The 25818-nt window shown below is 37.7% G+C and overlaps 1 protein-coding gene and 1 long non-coding RNA gene across 8 annotated transcripts in view; one reads left to right on the forward strand and one right to left on the reverse strand.

Moving 5' to 3' along the window:
- GRIK1 (glutamate ionotropic receptor kainate type subunit 1) overlaps window positions 1-25818 on the reverse strand; it is a 404603-nt gene that overhangs the window by 60743 nt on the left and 318042 nt on the right. For all 7 annotated transcript variants that reach the window (XM_009202388.4, XM_009202391.4, XM_009202387.4 and 4 more), the window contains exon 8: window positions 1006-1113. In XM_009202388.4, the coding sequence (XP_009200652.2) occupies window positions 1006-1113 (108 nt within the window). The remainder of the gene's footprint in view (window positions 1-1005; window positions 1114-25818) is intronic.
- The window catches only part of LOC110742688, a 147180-nt gene that overhangs the window by 44152 nt on the left and 77210 nt on the right, over window positions 1-25818 (forward strand). The window lies entirely within an intron of this gene.

Here is a 25818-nt window from a genome sequence, read left to right on the forward strand (position 1 = left end):
GTTTTTTTGAGGGGGAGGGGTAGTTAGCACCTGCAAAAAAAATGTGTCCCAGTTAACAAAAACAAGAAAACAGAAATGAAAACCTTACCTCATTTACAAAAAACCAACCCAGCTAATCTAATTAAGCAAGCAATCGATTGTTCCCAAAGCCACTCATATTAAGCACACTGTCTTATTCGCTATAGTGGGAAAAAAATGTCAGATTATAGAGTTTTCTGTTGAGGTGATTGTTTTGGGGGTTTCAATTGTTTTTCTATAAGATTCTCAGTGTAAAATCTTCAGATTCTAAGTGTTAATTCCAACGTATAGTCATGAATATTAAAATTGGCATAATAAAATATACTGAGAAGCCAAATTCTTTTATCATTATTATTTAACCAAATAGTTTACATTGGTATTACTCTAAATAATCACTAAAGTAGAACTTTAAACATGGAGAGATTCAGAATTACAACTAAAATAATCCTAAAATGAGAACCCAACATTAAAATACAGTTTTTTGATGTTTGTCCTAAAATTAAGAATGCAAAGTTAATTTGCTCCAGTACATCTCTTCTATCCTACTTTATCCTGCCTGTCACCAATCTCCAAATGGAATGAAATGTGCAATTAAAATTAATTTCTGGGTAACCCTTGGATGCCATTCCATCGATAAACCATTGACAGCTTCTGCTTTTCCAAGTCTAAATTCAATTTGTTAAAAGCTTTAAGACATGGGTCTAATGACACCCAACTCTAGGGTTATATATGTAATAATATAAACACACTAGCTATATAAATGAAGCACAATATAAACACTAGTTAGCATTGCTATTACTAAGACATGAAATTTAAGAATCTAGCACAGCAACTTCTATCTGCAGATAAAAGAGATTTTAAAACTGGATGTAAAATAACATGCTGAGAGAATCACTTCATCATTCACTTACTTGTCTGTGCGATTTAGTAAAAATGCTGGAGCAATGCTCGTTTGTTATTTTATTTATTTATTATTAAGGAGGTTACCTTTTCAGTTCCTTCCTCTTTGAGACTAATAATGTCCAGATCAAAATCCTTCCTCAAGCCATTGGTTTTATTAAAGGTAATATGCCCAGTCAAGCCATCCCACCGAGCCTGTGGACAAGAAGAAATGTGGCTGTTACTGTTAAACATTTATCCTAATTCCTGAGACCATCAAAATTATAATACCTCAAATCCATCACAGTATCCAATTATTTGGTTTCATCATGCTGTTATAAACCATTGTACTGGTTCAGCAACATGATAGCAGAACACGTCGTCGTTTTATTAGCACTCATTTATTCTGTCAATTCTAACACCCTAACCCAGTCAAACCTGTCATCGTGGCTACCTAAATGGACAGTATGGAGAAAATTGCTGTAAAATAGTCTGCACATGGAATACACAAAGTCTGACAAATGACAATATTCTGTTTTCCAAGGTCAATTCAAATTCCTTTTGAGATACGGCTGAGTGGAAGTGAGTCCTTGCGTTTTCTTTCTCTGTGAAAAGAATATAGACCAATATAGTCCAATGATGTATTGCAGAGTTTTCAGGCTGTTGATGACTTAGCGTGTTTGCGTCATTTGGGCATTGTAATTTCCCGTGGCTGCTGTAGCAAATAATCACAAACGCGGGTGCTCAAAACAACAGAAATTTATTTTCTCAAGGTTATGGAGGCCTGAAATCCAAAATCAGTATGACTGGCTGGAATTAAAGTGTTAGCAGGACCGAGCTGTCTCTGGAGGCTCAAGGGAAGACCCTATTCTTTGCTTCCTTCTGCTTCTGGTAGCTTCTGGCACTCCTCCTTCTCTTGTGGTTCCATCACTGCAACCTCTGCCTCAGTGATCACATTTCCTCCTCCCCTTCTGTCTGCATAAAAGCTCCCTCTGTGAGGTGGAGGTTGTAGTGAGCCAACATCCTTCCACTGCACTCCAGGATCCTGGGCGACAGAGCAAGACTCTGTCTCAAACAAACAAACAAACAAACAAACCAAACAGGTCGGGCGCAGTGACTTGCACCTGTAATCCCAGCACTTTGGGAGGCCAAGGCAGGCGGATCACCTGAAGTTAGGAGATTGAGACCATCCTGGCTAGCACGGTGAAACCCCGTCTCTACTAAAAATACAAAAAATTAGCCAGGCGTGGTGGCGCATGCTGGTAATCCCAGCTACTTGGGAGGCTGAGGCAGGAGAATCGCTTGAACCCGGGCGGCAGAGGTTGCAGTGAGCTGAGATGGCGCCATTGCACTCCAACCTGATGACAGAGCGAGACTCCGTCTTAAAAAGACAAAGAAAACGAAAAAGAAGAAGAAGAAGAAAAAAAAAATCCTTCTGCTTCTCTCTTATAAAGACACTTGTGATTGTATTTAGAACTCACCTGGATAATCTCCCCATCTCAAAAATTCTTAATTTAATCACTATGCAAAGGCCTTTTTGCTACATAAGGTAACATTTACAGGTTCCAGGGATGAGGACATGGGTATCTTTTGAGGGAGCTGCTCTTCTGCCTACCCTACACATCAACATCATTTCAAATAATAAAAAATTCACAATAGTCTGCCTTTCCCAGAACTCACATTAGATATCTCTGGTGGGTTTATTAAATAGAAAGTGGTGGCCCTTGGGGGAGTCTTCAGCTTCAATCATTAGGTGATTTTTGGCAACCTTGTTTATTTGAGTTTCACTTACAACTGGGGATAAAGGAAAACTCAGCTATTTGTATCCACTTAGCTGTTTTCCTCCCTCTTGACTTTACCAGATTCATTAGACATGCATAAAATGGGAAGATCCTGAAGAATTACACTATTTGCAGTTATTTGAGCCATGTGTATCTGTTGAATGTATTTACCCATTTGGCCAAGAGGCAGAGCAATGCAGTGGAAAGAACATTGAATTTTCCATACCTCTGGAGCTGAATATCTGCAGTGTAACTTCAGGCCAACTCATTAATTTCTCAGCTCATAATCCCATCTAAAAGTGGTGAAATATCTTTGATTGGGAGTCAAGAAATCAAGTTTAGTCTTTAAGCCACTATCAAGTTTTGTGGCCTTGGTTGAGTCATTTTGTCCTTTTTTTAGGCCACAGAGGAATGCACATTAAGGGAAGATGTTGCATAAAATGAGCTTTAGCTCTGGATTTCTACAATCATAGGCAAGATACCGTAGAGGGGTTTAATGAAGTTGAAAGTGATTCATTAAGCACCTGTGATCTGCAAGCTGGGCTACGTAAAACATAAAACACAGTTGTTATACTCAGATTTTAATGTAAAACATATTACTATCTGGCTGGGGAGAAAAGACTACAGAATTTGGTTCAATTATGTTTTCACTATTAATTCATTTGGAAAATATTCATTTGTTGAGTATCTTCTCTGTGCAGGGAAATATGATGAGAATATAGCACCTAGAAGTTTACAGTTTAGTAGGAACAAACACATTAAAGGATTTCCATAAAGCACTTTAGGTTTGAGGATAAAGATTTGCATAGAATATTGAAGAATGAAGTATGGAGAAGAGCACTTATCCCAACTGCAGGGAAAGAGTCAGCAAAGCATTCCTGAAGGCAAGAATGCTTGAGCTCACAAAGGATAAGCCCACCAAGCAAAGATTCATGGGCTGCGTAAAACATGAAATAAAGAATACGTTGTAAGTTTGCCATAAGACTCTAATGCAAAGTAAGAACTGATGCGAAATGAGCCTAGGAAGGCCAGTAGTCTGTTTATAAAGGTGTTATGAAGCATGCTAGTTCGCTTGGACATTGCTCAGTAGACTTTTGGGGAATCATGGAGGTGTTTTAAACATGTGTTGCCATGGTCAGATGTGCATTATAGGGAGATGATTTGATATCTCTTTTATAATTGGGGAGAATGACTTGGAGAAGCTCAATATTGTAAGCAGTGTGTTGGTTAGCAGGTAGTTCTCATAGAACAAAATGTATACAATCATATTCATATGCCCAAATATGAACATAGGGATAGCACAATTCCTCCAGTTCCCTGTCCCACCAACTTGCACACCTTTAAATATTAATGAAAATAGTTCCACAGCAGGATAGACAGAATTTCATAAAGAGCACATTAATAAATCAGCTTAAATGTAAGGAACCAGTATAATTGGGCCAAAACATATTTTCTGGCTACGATTCAGTTAGAATGGATATTATGACAAAAGTATATTTTATCACTTAATAGTGCTGGAAGTTAAATCAATGGTAGGGAATGATATGTGGACAAGAAAAGCTCCAACTTTTTCCTCTAAGCCATCTCGATGGCAAACTAGGTGCTGCCTAAGTGCTATAACATATAGAAAGAAATGCTTCTTCAGATCCTAGTACCTAGTCTCTAGAGTTTATTGCCAAGGAAGACCATAATATCAAATGCTGGCAGTAGCTTTAAAAATGACTGGCATATCTTTATGGTCAGTAGTAACATCTGTTATCACACTGGCTGAGATCCAGGTAATCAAGTCTCTGCAATGGGACAAACACTATCACCAATCAACACAAGTAGGAGGTGTCCTCTTGTGTCTATTTAGGTACACCTCTTGGCATTGCATTCTCCTTTTTCTCCCCGTCACACCTCTATTCTAGTTTTTGTACTCTGGTCATTCCTTCTTATTTTGCAAGCCAAAGGCTGGCTTTGTGGATTGATGGGTTAAATGAGAGCCATGAAATAAGCTGCTGTGTTAGGCTTACAACATCTGTCTGAGAGCTGAGAACAATTTGTGTAATGCTTTGGTTGAGTGGAAATCTCTACTGTGTTGGGGGTTTGAATTAAGTCAGTTTTCAGGCCCCTTTTTCATGCCTCTAAACAATGTGCTCTTCCAACTGTCCTCCTGACCTGTTTGAAAGTAGGTAGTTATCTTCATTAAATTCTACAGGATTTTCAGAAAGCTTTTTTCTAAAGGCAACTTCTCCTTTATGGGGCTCATGTTGTGAGTCAATTTGGTACATTGTCCAGAGTTTACAGGGGTCTCTGAAAATGTGCAGAATTGGTAGCATTTATCTCTTAGTGGAGGATATAGCTTATAGCGGGGTCTTAAAACCCAGTTCAGAAACCTAATTTCGTTCCCTAACTGTGCCTGTTGTGTCCCTTTGTTTGGGTTCCCTTGCATTGATTTTATTCTTGAACTTAGTGTTCCAATCACTGGTGCAGAGTAATTCCCACTTCTTGCTTTTTCTCCTGCTCATCGAAGTGGCAAAAAAGTTCCCTTTTCATGTTTTAACAATGCTTCCTTCTCTGCCTCAAATATCTACAAAGACTCCCTATGTGATTCTTCACTGAAAGAAAATATCTTTGACCTTCAACGTCAAATTTCCCTTACTGGCACAATTGCCCATGTCTTCCTGCCTCTCATCCCCTAGATTAGCTGCATTTCTGTATATGTTCTTTGTTTTTCTGCAAACTCATTGTTGATAAGCATTTATTCATCATCAATACACTATTGATTAGGGTGAATATGCAATGACTGCTTCCAGGATGTGATGAATAGGATCCATGAGGAATTCATTTTTCTGGGACAGGGCTGAAGCATATACAATTTAGATAATGATATATAATTATATTATCCATAATTACCATGTGCTTGCCTTATGGAGAAGCATTTGCAGAGGGGACAATTATAGTATACTTAAAACAGAAAACAATACTTAAACTATTGTCCCTATTTTAGGAAAGAGCTTTATTTTCTACCCTGCATCAGACCTTCATGTCTACAACTGCTTAATAGCAACTAAATCAAATACTGTGAGTTTTCCTCATTCGTCTTACTGGACACACTATCTGATAATCAAGAGACAGGAATCAAGAGCTAAAAGAAGAAAAATAAAAGGTTTCATGAATATCTTATTTGTGTATTCTTTCTCAAGATATTTGTTGTCCAAATTAAATGCATACATTTTATTATTAGGGAAGTAAGGGGCTAGCACCTGACTCTGGGCTCTTATGATGATCAACTCTTAATGTCATTAGTTAAAATGATTTCTTTTACTTATTTATTTTTTTCTGAAAGGGAATTTTTTTCTTCAACTTTGATGTTAAGTTCAGGGGTACATGTGCGGATATGCAGGTTTGTTACACAGGTAAATGTGTGCCATGGTGGTTTGCTGCACAGATCATCCCATCACCTAGGTATTAAGCTTAGCATCCATTCGCTGTTCTTCCTGATGCTCTCCCTCCCCTCTCCCCATCTCTGACAGGCCCTAGTGTGTTTTGTTCCCCTCCATGTGTCCATGTGTTCTCATCACTCAACTCTCACTTATAAGTGAGCACATGTGGTGTTTGGTTTTCTGTTCTTGTGTTACTATACTGAGGATGAGTTTCCAACTCCATCCATGTCCCTGCAAAGGACATGATCTTATCCCCTTTTATGGCTGCATAGTATTCCATGGTGCATATATACCACATTTTCTTCTTTCAGTCTATCATTGATGGGCATTTGGGTTGATTCCATGTCTTTGCTATTGTGAATCATGCTGCAGTGAACGTAAGTGTACTTGTATCTTTATAATAGAATTATTTATATTCCTTTGGGTATATGCCCAGTGATGGGATTGCTAGTTCAAATGGTATTTCTGTGTTTAGGTCTTTGAGGAATTGCCATAGTGTTTTCCACAAAGGATGAACTAATTTATACTTCCACCAACAGTGTGAAAGCATCCCTTTTTCTCTGCAACCTTGCCAGCATCTGTTGAAAAGGAATTTAAATATGTAAAAGAATGTAAATCCTCCCTTCCTAGAATTTTCCTTGACACAGCCATTGTCCTTTGCCAAACTGAATAAATTGTTTCCTGTTGAGAGAGACTTCTTATTCTTCACTTACATATTGAAAACTATGTTTTCTTCTGAGAACATTGTGTATGGAAGGCTCATGGCAAACTCAAAGGTTAGCTTTCCTTGCTACATCAAGGTGAAGATAAAAACTGCTTTTAAGTGACTATTCTATTTGTTAATAAAACTTATAAAAACTTGAAAATGAAGCAAAAAAAAAAAAAAAAAGATTGCGTGACCTTCTTTGTCATGGTGGTCATAGTACAATAGCCTCACCCAAGGGTGATATGATTCTCTAAAGAGGTGTATCTTTATTTTTAAATTTACTGTTAAGATGCAGATTCTGTGAAATTACATGTTAATTTGTAGGATTTGTATGTGGCAGAGATGTAAATGATTTCTATCTAATAGAAAAGATAACCTCAGAAATTATAATTGTGTTGACCTATAGGACATTAGCCAGATTTTTATTTTATTTTATTTTATTTTATTTTATTTTAAGTTTTGGGGTACATGTGCAGGATATGCAGGCTTGTTACACAGGTAAATGCGTGCCATGGTGGTTTGCCACACGTGTCCCCCATCAGCTAGGTTGTTAAGTCCCACATGCATTAGCTATTTTTCCGATACTTTGACTTCCCCGGTGGCCTCTAGAACCGCCGGGCCTCACTGTCTTTTTACAACAAGCTTTATCATCCTGCTGGTTCCCTCAGTTAGACACATCTTCAATACTTGCTTTCTTATGTTTGTACTCAAGTCACATATATAACTGGCTTAAAACTGGAAATGGTCCTACGATGGTGCCCAAGTACACTCACCTGCCAGAGCCTATGTTATCGGCCATTTAAGCTCAGAAACATCTTTTAAAAAAAAACAAAAACAAAACAAAACAAAATCACACAACACTCCAGTCCTAGAGCAAACCCTAAGTAGCAACAAACTTTACTTTTGCTGACTCTCTTGTCTTGTCTTGTCTTGTGATTGTGTGTTTTGATTCTGAGTTTTGGCCAAGTCTGTCAGCCGAGAAGTGCCTTACCTAACTCACAGCTTCAGTCATTTCTCCTCCACAACTGGGTGCAGGCACCTCTATTTGGTCTCAGACCACTATGCCACCTCCACTGCCTACTCAGAAGAGCATTTTATGTCTCCTTGTTTGGGTCACAGCCAAGTATATGAAGTAGTAGGTATTTGACTGCTAGGCAAGTCTCATGAACACAGTCACGGGGATACCGGTGTCCATGTGCACCTGATCTGCACATGGCTGTTAAGTTCTCCTTTGGTGGCAAGAATAATTGTGAACCTGGCACTTTGTTCTCATCATATAGTGATCTATCAGCTAGATGCAGGTAATCTAACTCTTTGTTAGGAAAACCTGGTTTCTTAGCACTTTCCTTTTCTCTGAGCAAGATTATGTCTCAGGTTCACTGGAAATGACAACCAACATTTCTGTCCTCCTGAGTTATTGTGTTCTGTGATTCCTTTCAAGACATGGCTAAGGTTATAGAACTAAAGCTGCAGCCCTCAATAGCTGTCTATCTCTGGAAATTAAAAAAAAAAAAGCCTTTCCTTCTCATTGTGTATGAATAACACCTTGGGAATTAAAGATTTTCTATTTTTATTATTTATAGATTTGATTACTTATATCAATATTCTAGGATTCTCATGTTACAGAGAAACTGAAGTTTAAATACATTGTATTGCTTCCCTTGAAAAAGTTCACAGAAATTCCTAGCTTGGAAGCATTTCTATGTAAAAATGCAAGTTTATGTAAAGTACATATTTGACCACATTTAATTGATTTTTAAAAATCAGCTTAAAAAGCATTACATATCTCTCCCTTCGTATTATCACTCTGAGTTATATAGTTCTGATTTACTTTTTAGTTTTACAGATTTGTTTTTGGTTTCCTGAAAAGAGGCTAGTTAATCTGAACTCCTTAAAAACTTCTTATACTGGTTTACCAATGAGACAAGATAGCATTGACACATAATGTTTAAAATGAAGATTTAAAATTATATGTAATTATATCGAGTTAGAATTTGGCAAAATTTTTATATAAACAGTTTTTACACTTTGTAATGTATCAGTTGAAATGTAATTTCCATGTTTCTATTACGTTTAATATCACGAGTTAATGTAAAATCAAGTTAACTGATGGATAATCTTGGGATATCTGGGTCACTTCTCATTAAGAGATAATATTGGCATGATGGTTACCATTAGTGTGTGTATAACTATGTGTGTATAACGGTAACTGTGAATGTCTATATACATCTTATTATTTCTATATGTTACAGAGAAGCTGTAACTTAGAGTCATATTAATGAACATTTTGTTTTTGCCACTTTGAAGATGATGTTCAAAGAATGCACATGTCTCTAGGGGGTTGTTTTACGCAAGCTCATGTGTATAAGGTAATGGGGTATATCTTTGTTTACATAGTGAAAAGAAAATATATTCCAAATTATATAACAGTGTAGTGAATGGCAAAGCACAAGTGTGTGTAGTATAGAAGGTTGGAGGAAAGAGAATTTTATTTACCTTGGAGTATAATATATGCACGTAATGAGTCTGAGTAAAAACAAAGAAGTGTGTTAAATTTTTGGCAAAGTTTAGCCAGCTTTAATTGGTTTATTAATAAGATATATATTTTAAGTTTTGTGAATCTTTTTTCTGCCAAATACTACGTTAATGTAAGACTGTAGTTTTATTTTCTCTCTTTTAAAATGGAATATTTAGCCTGCTGTTAACAAGACGACAAATGATCACTTACCTTCTATGTCATCGTCTCAGACTTTCATTCCCATCATCAGCAAGGGGTTTCTGCTTTACTCTCATGTTTTTCTGAAAGTTTTGCTATAAACTACAGTCTGGAAATAGCCTTTGTCAGAGAATGGCAGTATCAGAGCCTCATGGCAACATGCTGCCAAAAAATACTCTTACCTATTGGCAATTTAAACAGTCATTGGTAGAGACTTTGGATATTAAGGTGTCACTTAGACGACTAACTATACCAGAGGATGGAATCGGGATTTTCAGGACTCTTTTTAATAGTCCAGGAGCAGAAGACATTTGAAAGCCAAGTGTTGATCCAACATCCACTAGTTATAAGACAAGTAGGATTAAGTGAACTGCTGAGGGGAATCTAATTGTGGTTATATGGCTTTAATATCTTATTATAAGATATCTTGGGATACCTGGGTCATTTCTTTTATTCTTTTAATAAGATATGGTCTTTTAATAAGATATTATTAAATAATAATAAATAATAAGATATTATTAAATAATAAGATCACAAGATATTATCTTTTAATAAGATATGGTTTTACATATCTTATTAAAAGAATGAAAAGATTCATTCTCTTCCTGATCTCTTTAACTCTCTCTTTGGTAACCTATAAATGACACATTCTTTATATGGCACCTTATTCTCCCTGACCCCTCAGAATTCAGACAACTTACTAGCTTTTATGGCAATGTGGTTATTTGCATAAAATCAATACACATCTGTCATTTTTATAACCAGGCTATAGTTGAATAAATTGGCTGTGTAAGGTCACACCAGGTGTGATGGTTCATTTCATGTGTCAATTTGACTGGATCACGGGGCCCACATTAAACGTCGTTTCTGGCTGTGTCTGTGCGAGTGTTTCCAGATGATATGAGCATTTGAATTGTGGGGTCCAATAAAGAAGACTGCTCTCTCCACTGTGGTTTGGCATTATCCAGTCCAATCTGTTGAGGGTCTGAGATGAACAAAAGGTGAAGGAAAGAGGAATTTGCTTCCTTTTTTCTGCTTTATTTGAACTAGGCCATCTCATCTCATCTTCTACTACCCTCATACTGGGAGTTATACCATCAGCTTCCCTCGTTCTTAGATCTTTGGACTCAGACTGAATTACACCATCTGCTTTTCTGGGTCTCTAGTTTGCAAATGGCAGGTCATGGGACTTCTCAGTCACCATAATTGAATGAGCCAATTCCTCAAAATAAATCATATTCCCTCTCTCTTTCTCTGTCTCTCTCTCTCCTATTTGTTTTGTTTCTCTGGAGAATCCTGACTAATATACCAGGAATGTATCTGGTTTATTACAAATAATACATATCTTGTTTAATCAAGTGTAGCAAACCCACCATTAAGGAAAAAGTGGTCTACTTCAAATGTGGAACCAAGGTTCAGAAAGGCCTCTCCGGAAACTGGTCTGTTATTTGTTCTATGATTTATATGATTGTAAACTTACAGGTAAAAAGGAAGACAATTTTCTAGTAGGCTAGGAAATCTATCAGATGTTGGGCACTCAGAGAAATTCACCAAAATGTCTAGGTGCTATAGGAATATTGTGCAGATGCATTTCTTGAATGGAGTTTCTTACCCTTGTGTGGTAGGGTGAATAAATGTCACCCTCTCCCCAATTGTCCATGTTCTAATCCCTGGAACATAGAAGTTAGCAACGGAAGCTACACAGATGGGATCAATTAAGGATCTTAAAATGGGGAGATCATCCCGGATTATCTGGGTGGGCCTAATGTAATCACAGGGTCCTTATAAGAGGGACTCCGGAAGGGTCAGACAGAAGGTGATGGGATGACAGCAACAGAAGACAGAGAGAAAGAGACTGAAAAACTGAAAGATGCTACATTGCTGGCTTGGAGGATGGAGGAAAGGGTCCACAAGCCAAAGGATTACAGGAATCCCTGGACCTTGGGAAAGGCAAGGGAACTGATTTCCCTCTATAGCCTCCAGAAGGAATCAGCCTTACCAACATCTTGACTTTAGCCCAATGAGACTTGTGTTAGAGTTCTGACCGCCAAAGCAGTAGGAGAATTAATTTGTGTTGCTTTGAACGACTATGCTTGTGGTAATTCACTTAAAAAGCAATAGGAAACTAATACAACTTGGAATAAAAAGTCAATAAGAGAAAAAAAATTCTGAAGAAAGGATTCTGAAAATGCAATGAGAGATTCCTTTTGAAATTTTCTTACAGAAGTTAATTTTCTGTCCTTAGTAGCTGCTTGAAACAGCCGCTCTGAATTTGCTATCCATACCCAGAGGATTCCATGGTCAATGAACATCTTGTACTGCCCCCATGTAAATTAATCAGGTCTAAGAACGATGACACCAGACTTTTGGTAATATGAATAATCTTTGGAGATTATTTATGACACAATAGGGAACTGCTGAGAAAATTATCTAAAACTTGGAAATAAAACAAAAGAACAACGACTGTATTTCTTTCCAAAGTCACATGGGATCATTGCCTAACAGGTCCACCCAAGGATGATTTAATCCTCTAGAGGATTGTACCCTTGTTTGTTTTACTGTTTTCTCTTGTCTAAGGTCAAGACTATGAAATTACATGTGAACTTAGATATTTTTTGTCCAACAGAGACCTAACTGATGCAAATCTAGTACAGAAGATGACCTCAAAGGTTATGGTTTTATTGCTTGTAGAACAATAATCAATTTTGTCTCTAACTCAGCATATTCATTTCCATTAGCTTCTCCTGTTGGACTATATAACCACTCTTTCTGTAATTCCTTTTTGAACTAGATTTACTATCCAGATGGTTCCATCATTAAGGAGTTAAGTGTATTTTTGGCACATGCTTACATTATGTTTGCATGACAGTTATGTTGATAATGTTATAAAATTATATACTGACAAATGCAAAGTGGCGCAAATGTAATCACATTTGGTCCTTACAGCATCTAGATGAGGTAAGTAGGATGGTCCCCAGTTTATTGAGAGGAAAGAGATCTTAAAGTTAGTAAGATGTACCCAGAGGGGTTCAGAACCAGGTCTACCTCATGTTCTTTTTCTTCACCAAACTGCATTTCCATCAATAAGATCATGTGAAAGAAAAGAAAATGTGTGGGCTTATTTCTCCATTTTACATCCTAACTCTAGACTCTATATGGGTCATAAGGAGAAAACATTCTCAAGCCCAAAATAAAAGGAGAAATAAATGAAAAAGTATCAATCATCACTAAAATCCTGACTTCTCACTCATTCAGTGGCACGTTTGAAGTGTGAGTTGCCCAAGTGGATCCCTCTTGGATATGCTGGGTTCCATTAGAAAGACAAAGAGCCTCTGCTCTGGCTTCCAGGATCCTATTTTTCAGTTTCTCTGGTTCATCTATCATGGAGCAGCTTCTCCTGCAAGTCAATGTCACAAGGCTGGAATGGGCTGTCTACAGGAGTAGAAACAAAATAAACCTTCAGCCTCTTTTGTGTAGTCCTCTTTGCAAGAGGTCTCAGGTCAAATGGAATTGACACATAGCATTCTATTTTCCATCAGGGTTCAGAGTAAAAGGTATTTCTAGAAAATGAACTCTTGACCTGTGGCTAGTTTGGTTGAAACACCTCTAATTTTCTTGCTAGCAATGCCTTTCACAGACCTTCGTTGCCTGTCCCATTCTGTTTGTTGACCACTGGATTAAATGGGTCCCAGGACAGTTTTACCTTCTAGGATTTCTGTTTCGGATTACTTGTGTGTTTCTGTTCATAGAGTTACCACATTACCATAAGTGTGGGTGACTTTTGCTGACTTAATATTTAACTGCGAGACAGTAAAGCATGCTTTAAATTCCTTTATCTCTAGTCACACAACTCTCCCTACGTTGAAACTTCTTGAATATGCCCTATATTCTCTTCCCTTCAGTACATTGTGAGTGCATTCGTTTCTCACCAAGCTCAAAGTATCTCCTTTTCTAGTATTCTGAGATATCAATGATGCTTGGCTTTCATAAAGCACGTCACATGGCAGTCCATGATAGAATTACTTTGTGATTTAAAAAGCTATATGGAAAACAGAAAGACTGAAATAAAACAGGATAATTTAATATAAACAGTAAATTAATGTGTTTATATTGGCCTAACCAAAAAAAATCACATTGCATTTGAAAATTTAAAAATACTGCTAATAGGCAATTCATTGATTATCACACATTGTTTACAAACAAATTTTAGTCATAAACCTGACATTGTAAACAAGACACTTTCTGCATAACAATAGTAATTTAAAAATGCTATTTAAATAGCATTTTAATTGCTATCAAGTTTTAAAGTCTGAGCATGATGTATTTGGAGAATGATTTTGGAATCAAATGACTTGGGCTTGAATCTTGGCTCTATCTTTGAGTAGCTGGGTGCCTCTTTGCAAGTTGCTTAACTTTGTCAAGCTTCATTTGCAAAAATTAATAGTCTACCTAGTCGTCGTGAAAATGAAAAGAGATAATGCTTCAACGCATCTAACACAGGACTGTCTGAGTGGAAGCTTAATAAAAATCCAGTTCCCTTATTATCTTGACCTACTTAAGATCCCCTCAACTCCCTTACAGATACATGATTACTCATAGAGCAGTTTGCAATGAACCCTGCCCTATCTCAGGGACTTCTTTTATGCTGCTTGTCAGTGAAAAACCAACTGCCCTCCTTTGTCGTCAATAATATAATGCAGTGGTTTTTATATTTTAAATGAGCACAAAATCATTGAAACACTGTTTTTAAATAAGTACTTTAGTTAGTTTTAAAAGAGAAGATCCTCACACTACACCATAAGAATCACTGAAAAGGGGCTCAAAGCTTGCCAGCTCCATAGATCCTTAGTCTGATACTCATGTTTGCTGGCAAGTCCCACCACACAACTTTGAGCCAGTTGTTAAGCTTGGGGTCTGATTACAGTTCTGAAGAAGTTTACTCTGATGATTAAGTAATCTGTCTGTCTATCTATCTATCTATCTATCCACTCACCCATTTACAGGAAATTAAGAAGTAGATAGTAGCACTAATAGAAGTCTTATAAAATTAGGAAAGTGAGCTGTGGCTGGTATGGTCAATGTAGTTTTTAGGAGATGAAGATTGAGTTAGTCATGGATGGTAAACAAGGTCTGACAAACTGCGTATTTGTTTATTTCAGTATAGTATTGGGACATTGAAATGCTCTCATCATATGGTTGGGCAGGTACTTATTGGATCCTGTAACCCTATAATCTAGAGGATTTTCAAGCATAATACAGATCGCAATGGGAGAACGGTTTTTAATATATTGTAGGCAAGGGAGATCTACTGAGTCTTTTCAAAGACTGCCCCCAAAGATCCCAGTTGTTATAATTGTTCTTGGGGTCACCATATCCTCGTAGGTCATTCTCTGGGGATTTAGGTAACAACCCCTAGCATGGCCTCAAACCAAGTTTTTTTTCCACCCATAGTTCCCTAAATGGAGCACTAGCCTGGTGATAGATTCCGTGACACAACCATAGCAATCCAAAGTTCATACATTAGTAAGGATCTGAAGGAGGCCTGTAAGTACCATGGCTGTACCCATAGCCCACGACCTCCTGCATCCTGTCAGTCCTGGAGGCATTTACACTGATCTCTGTGCATTTTTCCAGTGCTGCCGCAAGGCAACAATCACAGTAGTTAAAACTTGCTTTGTGTTTCAGATTCTTCATTAGAGCACTTTCCTGGAACAAAATTTTTAATTGCCTAGAGATTAAAATCTCTCTTTTTTTTTTTGAGACGGAGTTTTGCTCTTGTTGCCCAGCCTGGAGTGCAATGGTGCCATCTCGGCTCACCGCAAACTCCACCTCCTGGGTTCAAGTGATTCTCCTGTCTCAGCCTTCCAAGTAGCTGGGGTTACAGGCATGTGCCACCACGCCTGGCTAATTTTGTATATTTAGTAGAGACAGGGTTTCTCCATGTTAGTCAGGCTGGTCTTAAACTCTCAACCTTATGTGATCTGCCTGCCTCGGCCTCCCAAAGTACTGGGATTACAGGTGTGAGCCACCGTGCCCGGCCCCCACCTTTCTAATATACTATTTATGGCTTTTCCCTGCTGTGCTTTCCACCTCCATCTCCTGTTATGTTCTGCCCCAATAGCTACTACACATAAACTTTGTGTTCCAACTATGTAGATGCTTCCCCAGACTTTGTGTACATAAGTAATAATTCACGAATTTGTTCCCAGTACTCTCTCTCCCTAAAAATTCTCTCCCCCAGTACATTATTAGAAACCTTACTTGATAGAGTGCAAGCATCACAAAGGCAGGGATGGGTATCTATTGAGTACAATAATATATCCCAACAAATAAGGACAGTTTGAGGACCTAGTAAATCCTAAGTTCTTGTTGAATGAGCGATAGAATCTATCAATGTCAATTCAAATGTCAACTCCACTCTGAAGCTGTTCTGAACCCTTTCGGTTGGAATGCACAGTTTCTTTCTTAGGGGTTTACTAGTATTTTATTTATTAATATATCGTATTATAGCCTACATCATAGCAGTCTTGTATTACAGTTAGTTGTGTGCATTTTCCTCCAGATGATGATGGCTTCCTTAAGAGCAAGTGTAGTGTGCATTCACCATTTGCCTTCATGGCCCACTATTCCTTTTTTTTGATATGGAGTCTCGCTGTCTCTCCCAGGCTGGAGTGCAGTGGCACGATCTCTGCTCATTACAACTTCCACCTCCCAGGTTCAAGTGATTCTCCTGCCTCAGCCTCCTGAGTAGCTGGGATTACAGGCACCTGCCATCATGCCTGGCTAATTTTTGTACTTTTGTAGAGGTAGGGTTTCCCCATGTTGGCCAGGCTGATCTTGAACTCCTGACCTCAGGTGATCCACCTGCCTTGGCCTGGCAAAGAGCTGGGATTATAGGCGTGAGCCACTGTGCCTGGCCCTACTATTCCTTTTACAACTAACCGGAATAGATGATACTTAATATAGCTAATTAAGCTGAATTTCGAAGATCTTCCAAGATGATATATGTAATACTGCTATAACTTCAGAAGATGCAAAAATGTTATACTTTGATCAGAAATTATTTTGAAACATGAGCCCTTTTCTGTCAAACTTTCCAATGTCAGAGACTTTTGTGGTTTCGCCTGGCTCACAATACAACCTCATTTTGCCCAATCTCAGTCTCCCGTAACTTTGGATTTCCTGCAAGTAACAAGACTTCAGTGACTCTGGGAAAATCAGTTTACTCCACAGGGCTCCCAAGTCTTCTATAACCTGAAGGTTTTGAGCAGAGCAATCACTAACGTTACACCTGTTCTGTTCTTTCCTCTATTTGGCCTGGAAATTTGCCCCAGTTCCCAAGAAGGGCTGAACCCAGCACCCAACAGTCTTGGGAACCCGTCCTGGACCTCTTTGAAAGCTGCACTTTCAAAAGGTAAATCAGAAAAATGGCCGAAAAAGTATGTCCAGATCTCTAGTGAATCGGTTAGACTGTAATGCTTAGAGCCTCTTCTAACACGGAACAAGGTCTCCTTTTTGGCCTCTCTGTTAGCTCTACTATTTTCAGATCCAGGAGACTGATTGAACCCATTTCTTGAGGGATACGGTACTCTTTTGTCCATCAAACAAATATGTTTAGATTTTAAAAACATAATAATGTATTTTTTCTTTTAGCCTTAGGGGTCCTTTATTGTTCTTTGACAGGCTTTTATGGTTTAAATCCCAAGTGCTCGTTTACTTACAACTTCTTAACTAATCCTTTTGCAGCTGTGCCCATTTGAGCACAAAGACGGGAATAGGGCTTGCCTAAGTAATATCGTGATATTTTAGCAGAATTGCCGAGCGAGCCCTTCAGTTTCGTGTTTCTATCATCACATTAAGCAATACTACTTCAACTCAAATACTTTTCAGCATTTATTTCCTCAGGCTGAGGATTCTGGGGCTTAAATTCACTCAGCCTCTCAAGAACTTTCAGTCAAGTGAGGAAAAGAGTCAAATAAATCCCGTGGCATTTCATGAAACCGCCTCAAAACTACAAAAGACTTAATTAGACTATGGTTATTTGACTTAATGATGTTTTAAAACAATATTCACAAATTGTGAGTGAGGAAAAAAAACTGCTTGATGCCATACTTCAAAGATGTTGCTTTCAAAATTGCTTTAAGCGTGAAGCAACATACATTCTGCCTATTGTAGAATAATTAAGTTGAAATGGTAAAAGTCAATTGTTTCAATAACATTACAGTTCAATTGAATCGTGTTAATTAGAATAGGTTGGGCTTGTTCTCAGTTAGATCCAGCTTAGTTTCATTCTCTCTCTCGGTGTGGAGCAAAATTTACTATCAGCCATCATTGTATAAAGCATTTTATAATAAGTAAAAACCAGTGATAAAAGATGGGCTTTGCAGATCTCTAATTAGCAAACTCCCTTGAAAGTATATTAATGAAAATACACTTCCAATTTAATTTTTAATAATGTTATTACCCCGGCATCAAAAAGAAACATAAAACACCTTCCAGAGAAGGACACACACATCCCGGGAGCAATCGAAGGGTTGCTGCCTTTTGGTGCAGAGAATTCAGCAAGTGAATTTAGTTCTTTTACAGTGTTAAGCCTCATCCTTCAATAACGCTGCTGCAGAAAGTCAGTCTCTTTGTCTTGTCTCACATTTTTCACACCAATAATGTTGCCATTTAAGTTCTTGCCATGGATTGTACCCGTGTGCAAGTTTGAGCAAACAGTACTGAATATAAATGATTTTGGAAACAGTGTGTAGCGGGAGCTCAACAATCAAAAGGTTATTAAAGAGATGCTGTTAAAAGAGGCACGTTATGTGCTGATGCTGTCACCTCTAACAGGACATCCACCCATTCGCCATACATCCCCCAAGTACCCGGGCCCAGTGCCAAGACAGGAGTGTGGTCAGAAGCTGCTTGAATCTAAATATAAAAGCAGGCTGCTTATTTCCAGTTAATGGTCAATTCATTAGCATAGGGAATAGAGGCCATTTTACATCTGCCATCAACACTTTGTTTAGTATTTTAAAAACGTCACATTGACAGAGGCCTGGAGTGTGACATCAGATTCAAATATTTTCCTCTGAATCTTTAATGCATTTCAGGCCAAAGGGCATGCTGAAGGGCCTTCTGGGCTGGTATTATATAGACCAGTGTTGAGGATTTGCAATGGCTTATTTGATTTAGAATACGTTTATTTAAAGTCTGTTTATTCTTTATTGCTCCATGCTCATTTGCATTTGCATGTCCTTTCCATTGTTCTGTGGCCTTTGATATGTGATACTACATATTCTCATTAACCTCTCAGTTCCAGTTTACCACATTGACCCTGAGTGAAAGGCTTGGGATGACCTAGTGTCCCTTAGTGTCACCTTGATCATCTCTAGTTGTCCATCATCTTTCATCTTTGATATTTCTTCCTCTAAGAAGCCTTACCTAAACCTCAGAGACAGGGTTAGCATTCTTCCTAGGGTTCCCATAGTTTCCTGTAATTATCCCTATTAACATACACATGACTGTATGAGATTGATTGCTTAGTTGTCTGCTTCTCCGGATTAACTTTTGATTCATTTAGGGCAGGGCATTTGGGCTTCATAATGCAAATCCACACCACAATGCAATACACCTTACTCCCGCAAGAATGGCCATAATAAAAAAATAAAAATAAAAAATAGATGTTGGTGTGGATGCAGGGAAAAGGGAGCACTTCTACACTGCTGGTGGGAATGTAAACTAGTACCACCACTATAGAAAACAGCGTGGAGATTCCTTTAAAGAACTAAAAGCAGAACTACCACTTGATCCAGCAATCTGACTACTGTGTATCTACCCAGAGGAAAATAAGTCATTATACAAAAAAGATACTTGCACATGCATATTTATAGCAGCACAAATTCACAATTGCAAAAATAGGGAAGGAACTCAAATGTCCATCAATCAATGAGTGAATAAAACAGTGTGAGTTTTATATATATAATATATATATGTATACATATATATGCACAATGGAATACTACTTAGCTATAAAAAGGAATGAATTAATGGCGTTCACAGCAAACTGGATGAGACTAGAGACTATTATTCTAAAGCGAAGTAACTTAGGAATAGAAAACCAAACATTGTATGTTCTCACTCAAAAGTAGGAGCTAAGCTATGGGTATGCAAAGGCATAAGAATGATACAATGGGTTGGGCGCAGTGCCTCACGCCTGTAGTTCTAGCACTTTGGGAGGCCAAGGCGGGCAGATCACAAGGTCAGGAGATCAAGACCATCCTGGCCAACATGGTGAAACCCCATCTCTGCCAAAAACACAAAAATTAGCCAGATGTGGTGGCATGCACCTGTAGTCCCAGCTACTCAGGAGGCTGAGGCAGGAGAATTGCTTGAACCCGAGGGGCAGGGGCTGCAGTGAGCTGAGATTGTGCCACTGCACTCCAGCCTATCTGTCTCAAAAGAAAAAAAAAAATGACTCAACGGACTTTAGGTACTCAGGGGAAAAGGGTGGGAAGGGGGTGAGAGGTAAAATACTACAAATTTACAAATTGGGTTCAGTGTATACTGTTTGGGTGATGGGTGACCAAAATCTCACAAATCACCATTAAATAACTTACTCGTGTAACCAAATACCATCTGTTCCCCCAAAACCTATGGAAATAAAAAATTAAAAAATAAAATAAAATTAGGACCCTAAAAAAAGGAAAAACTCATATTCATTGATCATACTGTACCACTTGGTGAGTTTCTCAGTTAAACACACTGAACAGATTTCTTTAATGGAGGCATGATGATAGAACAGAAGCAGCAACAGAAGCAGCATGGATTTTGGTTTCCCACAGCCCCAGATTCAAATCTACCTGCACCTTTACCAGGGACAAGTGGATCATACCAACTGGGTCTATTTTGCCATTTGTCAAGTGGGAATATAAAAATCTCTGTGCAGGAACATTGTGAGGATGAGAGCTAAATATTATTCATATCTAAGCATCAAAAGATGACCAAAGATAGCCATGGTTCTCTTTACTCCTGAGAGATTTCCATTAAGTGCAGTGATTGGATTCAGTCTCTATCCTTAGAGATGCTATGTCATCTGCAGAGCTCAGCTCCTTATAAAGATGTGAGTGTATAAAGCTAGTATAAAGCCTATATGTTAAGAAGTTATTCGCCGAGTAACCTAGGATGTGTAACTGCATACACGCTAGCTTAAATGTTGATAGGGACCCAGACAATCTTGAATTGGCCAGCAGGTAAAAGCAAGTATCAGCTCTGTAGTTTTCAAATGTTGAGTATTAACTGAGATGTAACAAGTATTTCTTGTCTGAGTGGACTTTTTCTTGCAGCAAATCACTAGGTGATTTCATGCGAGGTTTACAGCAGTTTTAATGGGATGAGGGCATCTCATGTGAAAAGTTACAAGGCAAGAATAAAATCAGACTTGGAAGCCAATCAAGCAATTTGTTGAAAGAAATGGCTGGTTTCCACCATGGCCTCTCTTTAAACTTCGTTGAAATAGAGGACATGCTCTACCCTTTGAGGGCAAAGCACTTCATTAGACTTACTTCCAGAGAGACTGTCACCTATTTTCATTCTCTTTAGGATAAACTGGACTTTTCTGAAGTTAAATCTCACTTGTGTTTTTCTCTGAGGCTGAGATACCAGCAATTTGCCTTGGACAAAAAAAAAAAAAAAAAAAAAGCTGTGAGGTGATGTTTTGGGAAAGACGCTGAGGTTAAGTTAAAACCAAGATGTGTTTTGCCTTCTTCTCTAGTCTAAGTTACATAAATGGTATGAAAGTCATATATATATATAGTCATAATATATTATATATAGTAATATAATATATAGCCGTAAAATATATATTATATATAGTTATATATATATAGTATTTCCTAGAGCAATGTATGATATATAGATGTATGATATATATCATATATATAATTAATTCTATATTCTATTTATGCTCTCTGTATATATTATTTATATAATTCTATATATATATAATTTTGAAAAAATATATATCATATATTACTCTAGGAAAATAATTAAAAATCTGGAGTATTCTTTCTTGGCACTACATGACCATAGGCTTTGGAGGACACTGACTAAACCCAATTGTGAATTAATTTAGCCAACAATGTACTTTCCTAAATTTTAAAAAGAGGAAAGCCAGCTTTCAAATTAAGAGAAGACAAAATTCTAGTTTCTCAATTGTCAGAAACAGAAAGTAATAGCAATACATTAAAAATCACTTCCGAATCATAAATCTTTGCTCACATACCTGTTGAGAGAAACCAAGGATGACACATAGGAACTGGTAGGAATTTTCGGTTTCTTCCTAAGAACAATCAAATGTGGAACTTGACAGAAATCCTGCTATGTAATTAGAAAATTGATATAAATATTCATTGGGCCTTAAGGGTGTGCGTGTGTGTAGGGAAGACAATCTAAAACCTAAAACTCTTTGTTTCATTCTCCATTCAAAATGCAGATGGGCAAATTATATATCTATATAGACCCAAGCTAAAGATCCAAATTTGCTAATTTCTTACGTTGTAGTAATAGCGAACCGTCTTGCTACAAATTCCTCATAGGGTGATCATCTAGTCCTGATTTGCCTAGTACTATCTAGATTTTAAAATGGAAAGTCCCATGTCCAGGGGAGAGACTCTTAGTCCCAGGTGAAAGCCAGGATCATTTATTACCCTACTTCTAGGATAAGTTTGGTTTTGATGGTCCTGTTTCCCAGTCTGTAGCCTCAAAGTATCAGTCAGGGTGTCCTAATTTCAGAATCAGTAAAATATAGTGCCCCACAGTATAGCTACAACATCCACTTTACACTTGGTAGGTTCCCAGGATCATAGCACTACTGGAGAAGATCACATGGATTATCTAATTCCTTAAATTTGTAGGCAAATCAATTATTTATAAAAAAAATCCAACGTGAGGTGTTCTAAGAATAATTTTCCTTCCTTCCTTCCTTCCTTCCTTCCTTCCTTCCTTCCTTCCTTCCTTCCTTCCTTCCTTCCTTCCTTCCTCTCCTTCTCTCTTTCTCTCTTTCTTCTTTTTTTTCTTTTTCTTTTTTTTTTAGATGAAGTTTTGCTCTTGTTGCCCAGGCTGAAGTGCAATGGCATGATCTTGGCTCACTGCAACCTCTGCCTCCCAGGTTCAAGTGATTCTCCTGTCTCAGCCTCCGGAGTAGCTGGGATTACAGGTGCCCGCCACCATACCCGGCTAATTATTTTATTTTTAGTAGAAAAGGGGTTTCGTCATATTCGTCAGGCTGGTCTCAAACTCCTGACCTCAGGTGATCTGCCTGCCTCAGCCTCCCAAAGTGCTGGGATTACAGGCATGAGCCACCACGCCTGACCTCCAAGAATATTTTCTTGCTCAAAGAATCCTATAGTAAACCTTTTTAAAAAGTAGTTGTTCTTGTATTTTGTTTCAAAAAGTTGAATTGCTATTCTGGTCTTGTTTAAGTTGACAGTACTCTACGTTGGAGGACATGCTTTAGAATAAAATCTATGTGGTTGAAATCAGTGTTGCTTCTCCTACCTATAGTAGTCACTATTGGTGTCCTGCCCAATTCTGCTCCACCAGCCTGTTACACTCATTCCCTAGCTATAGGCAGTGTTGGTTATCCTTGGTCTACAAGAGCCTGCTGGTTCTGAGATGCCTGGGAGATCGTGTCCCAAATTCCCAGAAGGGTGGTGACCAACAGCCAAAGAATGAGTAATACTAGGGAATACTAGCCTCCTAGGATCATGTATATTTGGATGAAAATTTATGTTCTAAAGATCTCCTGTGGGATATGGCTAATATTTGATTTCTCCTAGTTTCTTCCTCTGTCATATCCAACTTTCCTTACTCCATTACTAGTTTCTCCTGAGAGCACTTCCTCAATAGGTCACTTGCACAAGATTCCCCATCTTAGGCTGTCCTTCTAGGGAAAGTGACCTCAACTATATCTTATGATATGTGAATCCATAGTTTACTAAAATTTTATTCCCAACTGGCAAATTTGCTCTTCATTTGTCTATTCATGGTAATAATTATAATATCTTCAAGATAATGTGGAAACTTACTGTAAGATCATAGAGAAGGAGGATGATGGAAGATAACATATTGACTGCCTATCAGACTACATGTCATCTCAGTTAGTGTATCAATCTGTTCTCATGCTGCTAGTAAAAACATACCTGAGATTGGGTAATTTATAAAGGGAAGAGGTTTAATGGGCTCACAGTTCCACATGGCTGGGGAAGCCTCACAATCGTGGCAGAAAACGAAGAAAGGACAAAGGGACCTCTTATATGGCAGCAGGCAAGAGCAAGAGCATGTGCAGGGGAATCCCTCTAGAAAACCATCAGCTCTCGTGAGACTTATTCACTATCACAAGAACAGTATGGGAAAGACCCACCCTTATGATTTAATTACCTCCCACTGGGTCCTTCCCATGACACATGGGAATTATGGAAGCTGTAATTCAAGATTTGGGTGGGGACACAGCCAAACCATATCAGTTAGTTACGACCCAAACCCTGCAAGGCAGGTTTTTGAAAAATCTCCTTAAAAAAAAAAAAAAAAAAAAAAAAAAAAATCAATAGGAAGCTGAATTTCAGGCCAAGGTGACATGATAAGTTAATGAGAAACCCAAGCTTTACTTAGGTTGTCTCATTCCAAAGACTTTGCTATTTGTGTTTATTTTATCTTCCTTTACTTCTTCTTGTTCATCTTTAATTGCTCAATGTATAATGCCAGCTTAAAAATACCCTTATTTCATGAACGACCTCAGTAACTCTCAAAATGAATATTGTTGAGCTTGAGTTTTTCATAAGCTGTAATTAATTTCAAAAGTTCATACCTGAAATAAATAAAATAGAATGAATAAAAAGCACTGGTATAAGGTAGTAGGTGTTTGACCCTATGTAAGAGTCAACATGTTATTCACTAAGTCTAAAGTGTGGATTCTCCAGCTAAACACATACAGAATAATTGTCTAATGCTGAAGTAATCTTTCATAGAGAGAATTTCATTTATTGTCTTTATTTTTGAAATGTTTTGTTGGCAAATCTTGTTGACAAAATGTGGATAATTGCCATCTTTGGCTGGATGTGTTTTTTGTGTATAATGATGCTATGATTTTATTTCTAAAAATAGTGTGATGAAAAGAAAATGTGTAACACATTGAACAGAACAAACTTAGTAGAGGTTCAAAATTAGGTGAACAGTTTGTCATACTTAAAATCTTCATCATTCCTTTAAAATTAAATCCCTTGCAATTGTTGAAATTGTCCTCTAAAATATTTGGCAGTGACTACACTCATGACATGTATTGATTCAGAAAAATGTTTATTTTACCCTGTCTTATTCAGAAGAATTTTAAACACAAATGCTGTCATTCCTTTATTAGAACCTTTATGGGGTTATAAATCAAAGCTAAACTACTTGAGTGAATCTAAATTTAGGTAATTAGATATTAGTACCAGCCTGTTTTCCATTGCAGAATATTTAAAAATGGTATAAGATATTTAGGAGGGAGGAAAAAGGCATTTAAAAAAAATCATTTTTAAAGGCGTTGCCTTTACTCCTATTAATCATGCCACTTAAACTTTAAAGCTGTATTTAATATCAAATCAATAAAGGAAAGAAATGAGTAGAAAATCTCTGACATTTATAACCAAAGGTCAGTTCAAGTTATAGTGTCAAAACCTGAATTTCCAAAGCAAACCTTAGAATCATCTGTTTAAGTAAAAGCCAACAATGAATGTTTTCATCTGTTTCTCTGAGTGATTCTTCTTAAGCTGCACATAGAGGAAGTCAGTATTCAAGTACTATTTTCAAGTTGTAATTAGCTTGAAGTTTAAATCATTAGGTTGTAATTTTAATAACGTAGATGACTAAAGCCCAGGCTGGGGGCTAAACTTGTGGTTTGGCCTATGGAGGACCAAGAAGGAACGGTGGGAGGTTAGTGGAGAGGGCTTGCCCTCCTTCTCTGCAAGACCCGTGCACTCTCCAGCTCACATCTCTGACTCTCCTGGTGTTCTGGAAATTAGGGAGAAAGAACAGTTTGATCCAGGCCTTTCTTCTTCCCTTCTCACTACTTCCTGTTCCTCAGGGGGAGCTCATAGCAGGTCTGTGTTGCTCTGTTAGATCCTTACGTAGTCTAACATGTGGAGGGCATGAGGGCATGCTTATTTTGCCTTAAGTTAATTGATGTGTCTATTAATATCTTCCATATTGTGGATTGTTATGAAGCTTTACTTGTGAATAATGCAATATAAAGCACATCATAATATA

Source organism: Papio anubis, chromosome 4 (genome assembly GCF_008728515.1).
Source record: "Papio anubis isolate 15944 chromosome 4, Panubis1.0, whole genome shotgun sequence".
NCBI classification, from domain to species: Eukaryota; Metazoa; Chordata; class Mammalia; order Primates; family Cercopithecidae; genus Papio; species Papio anubis.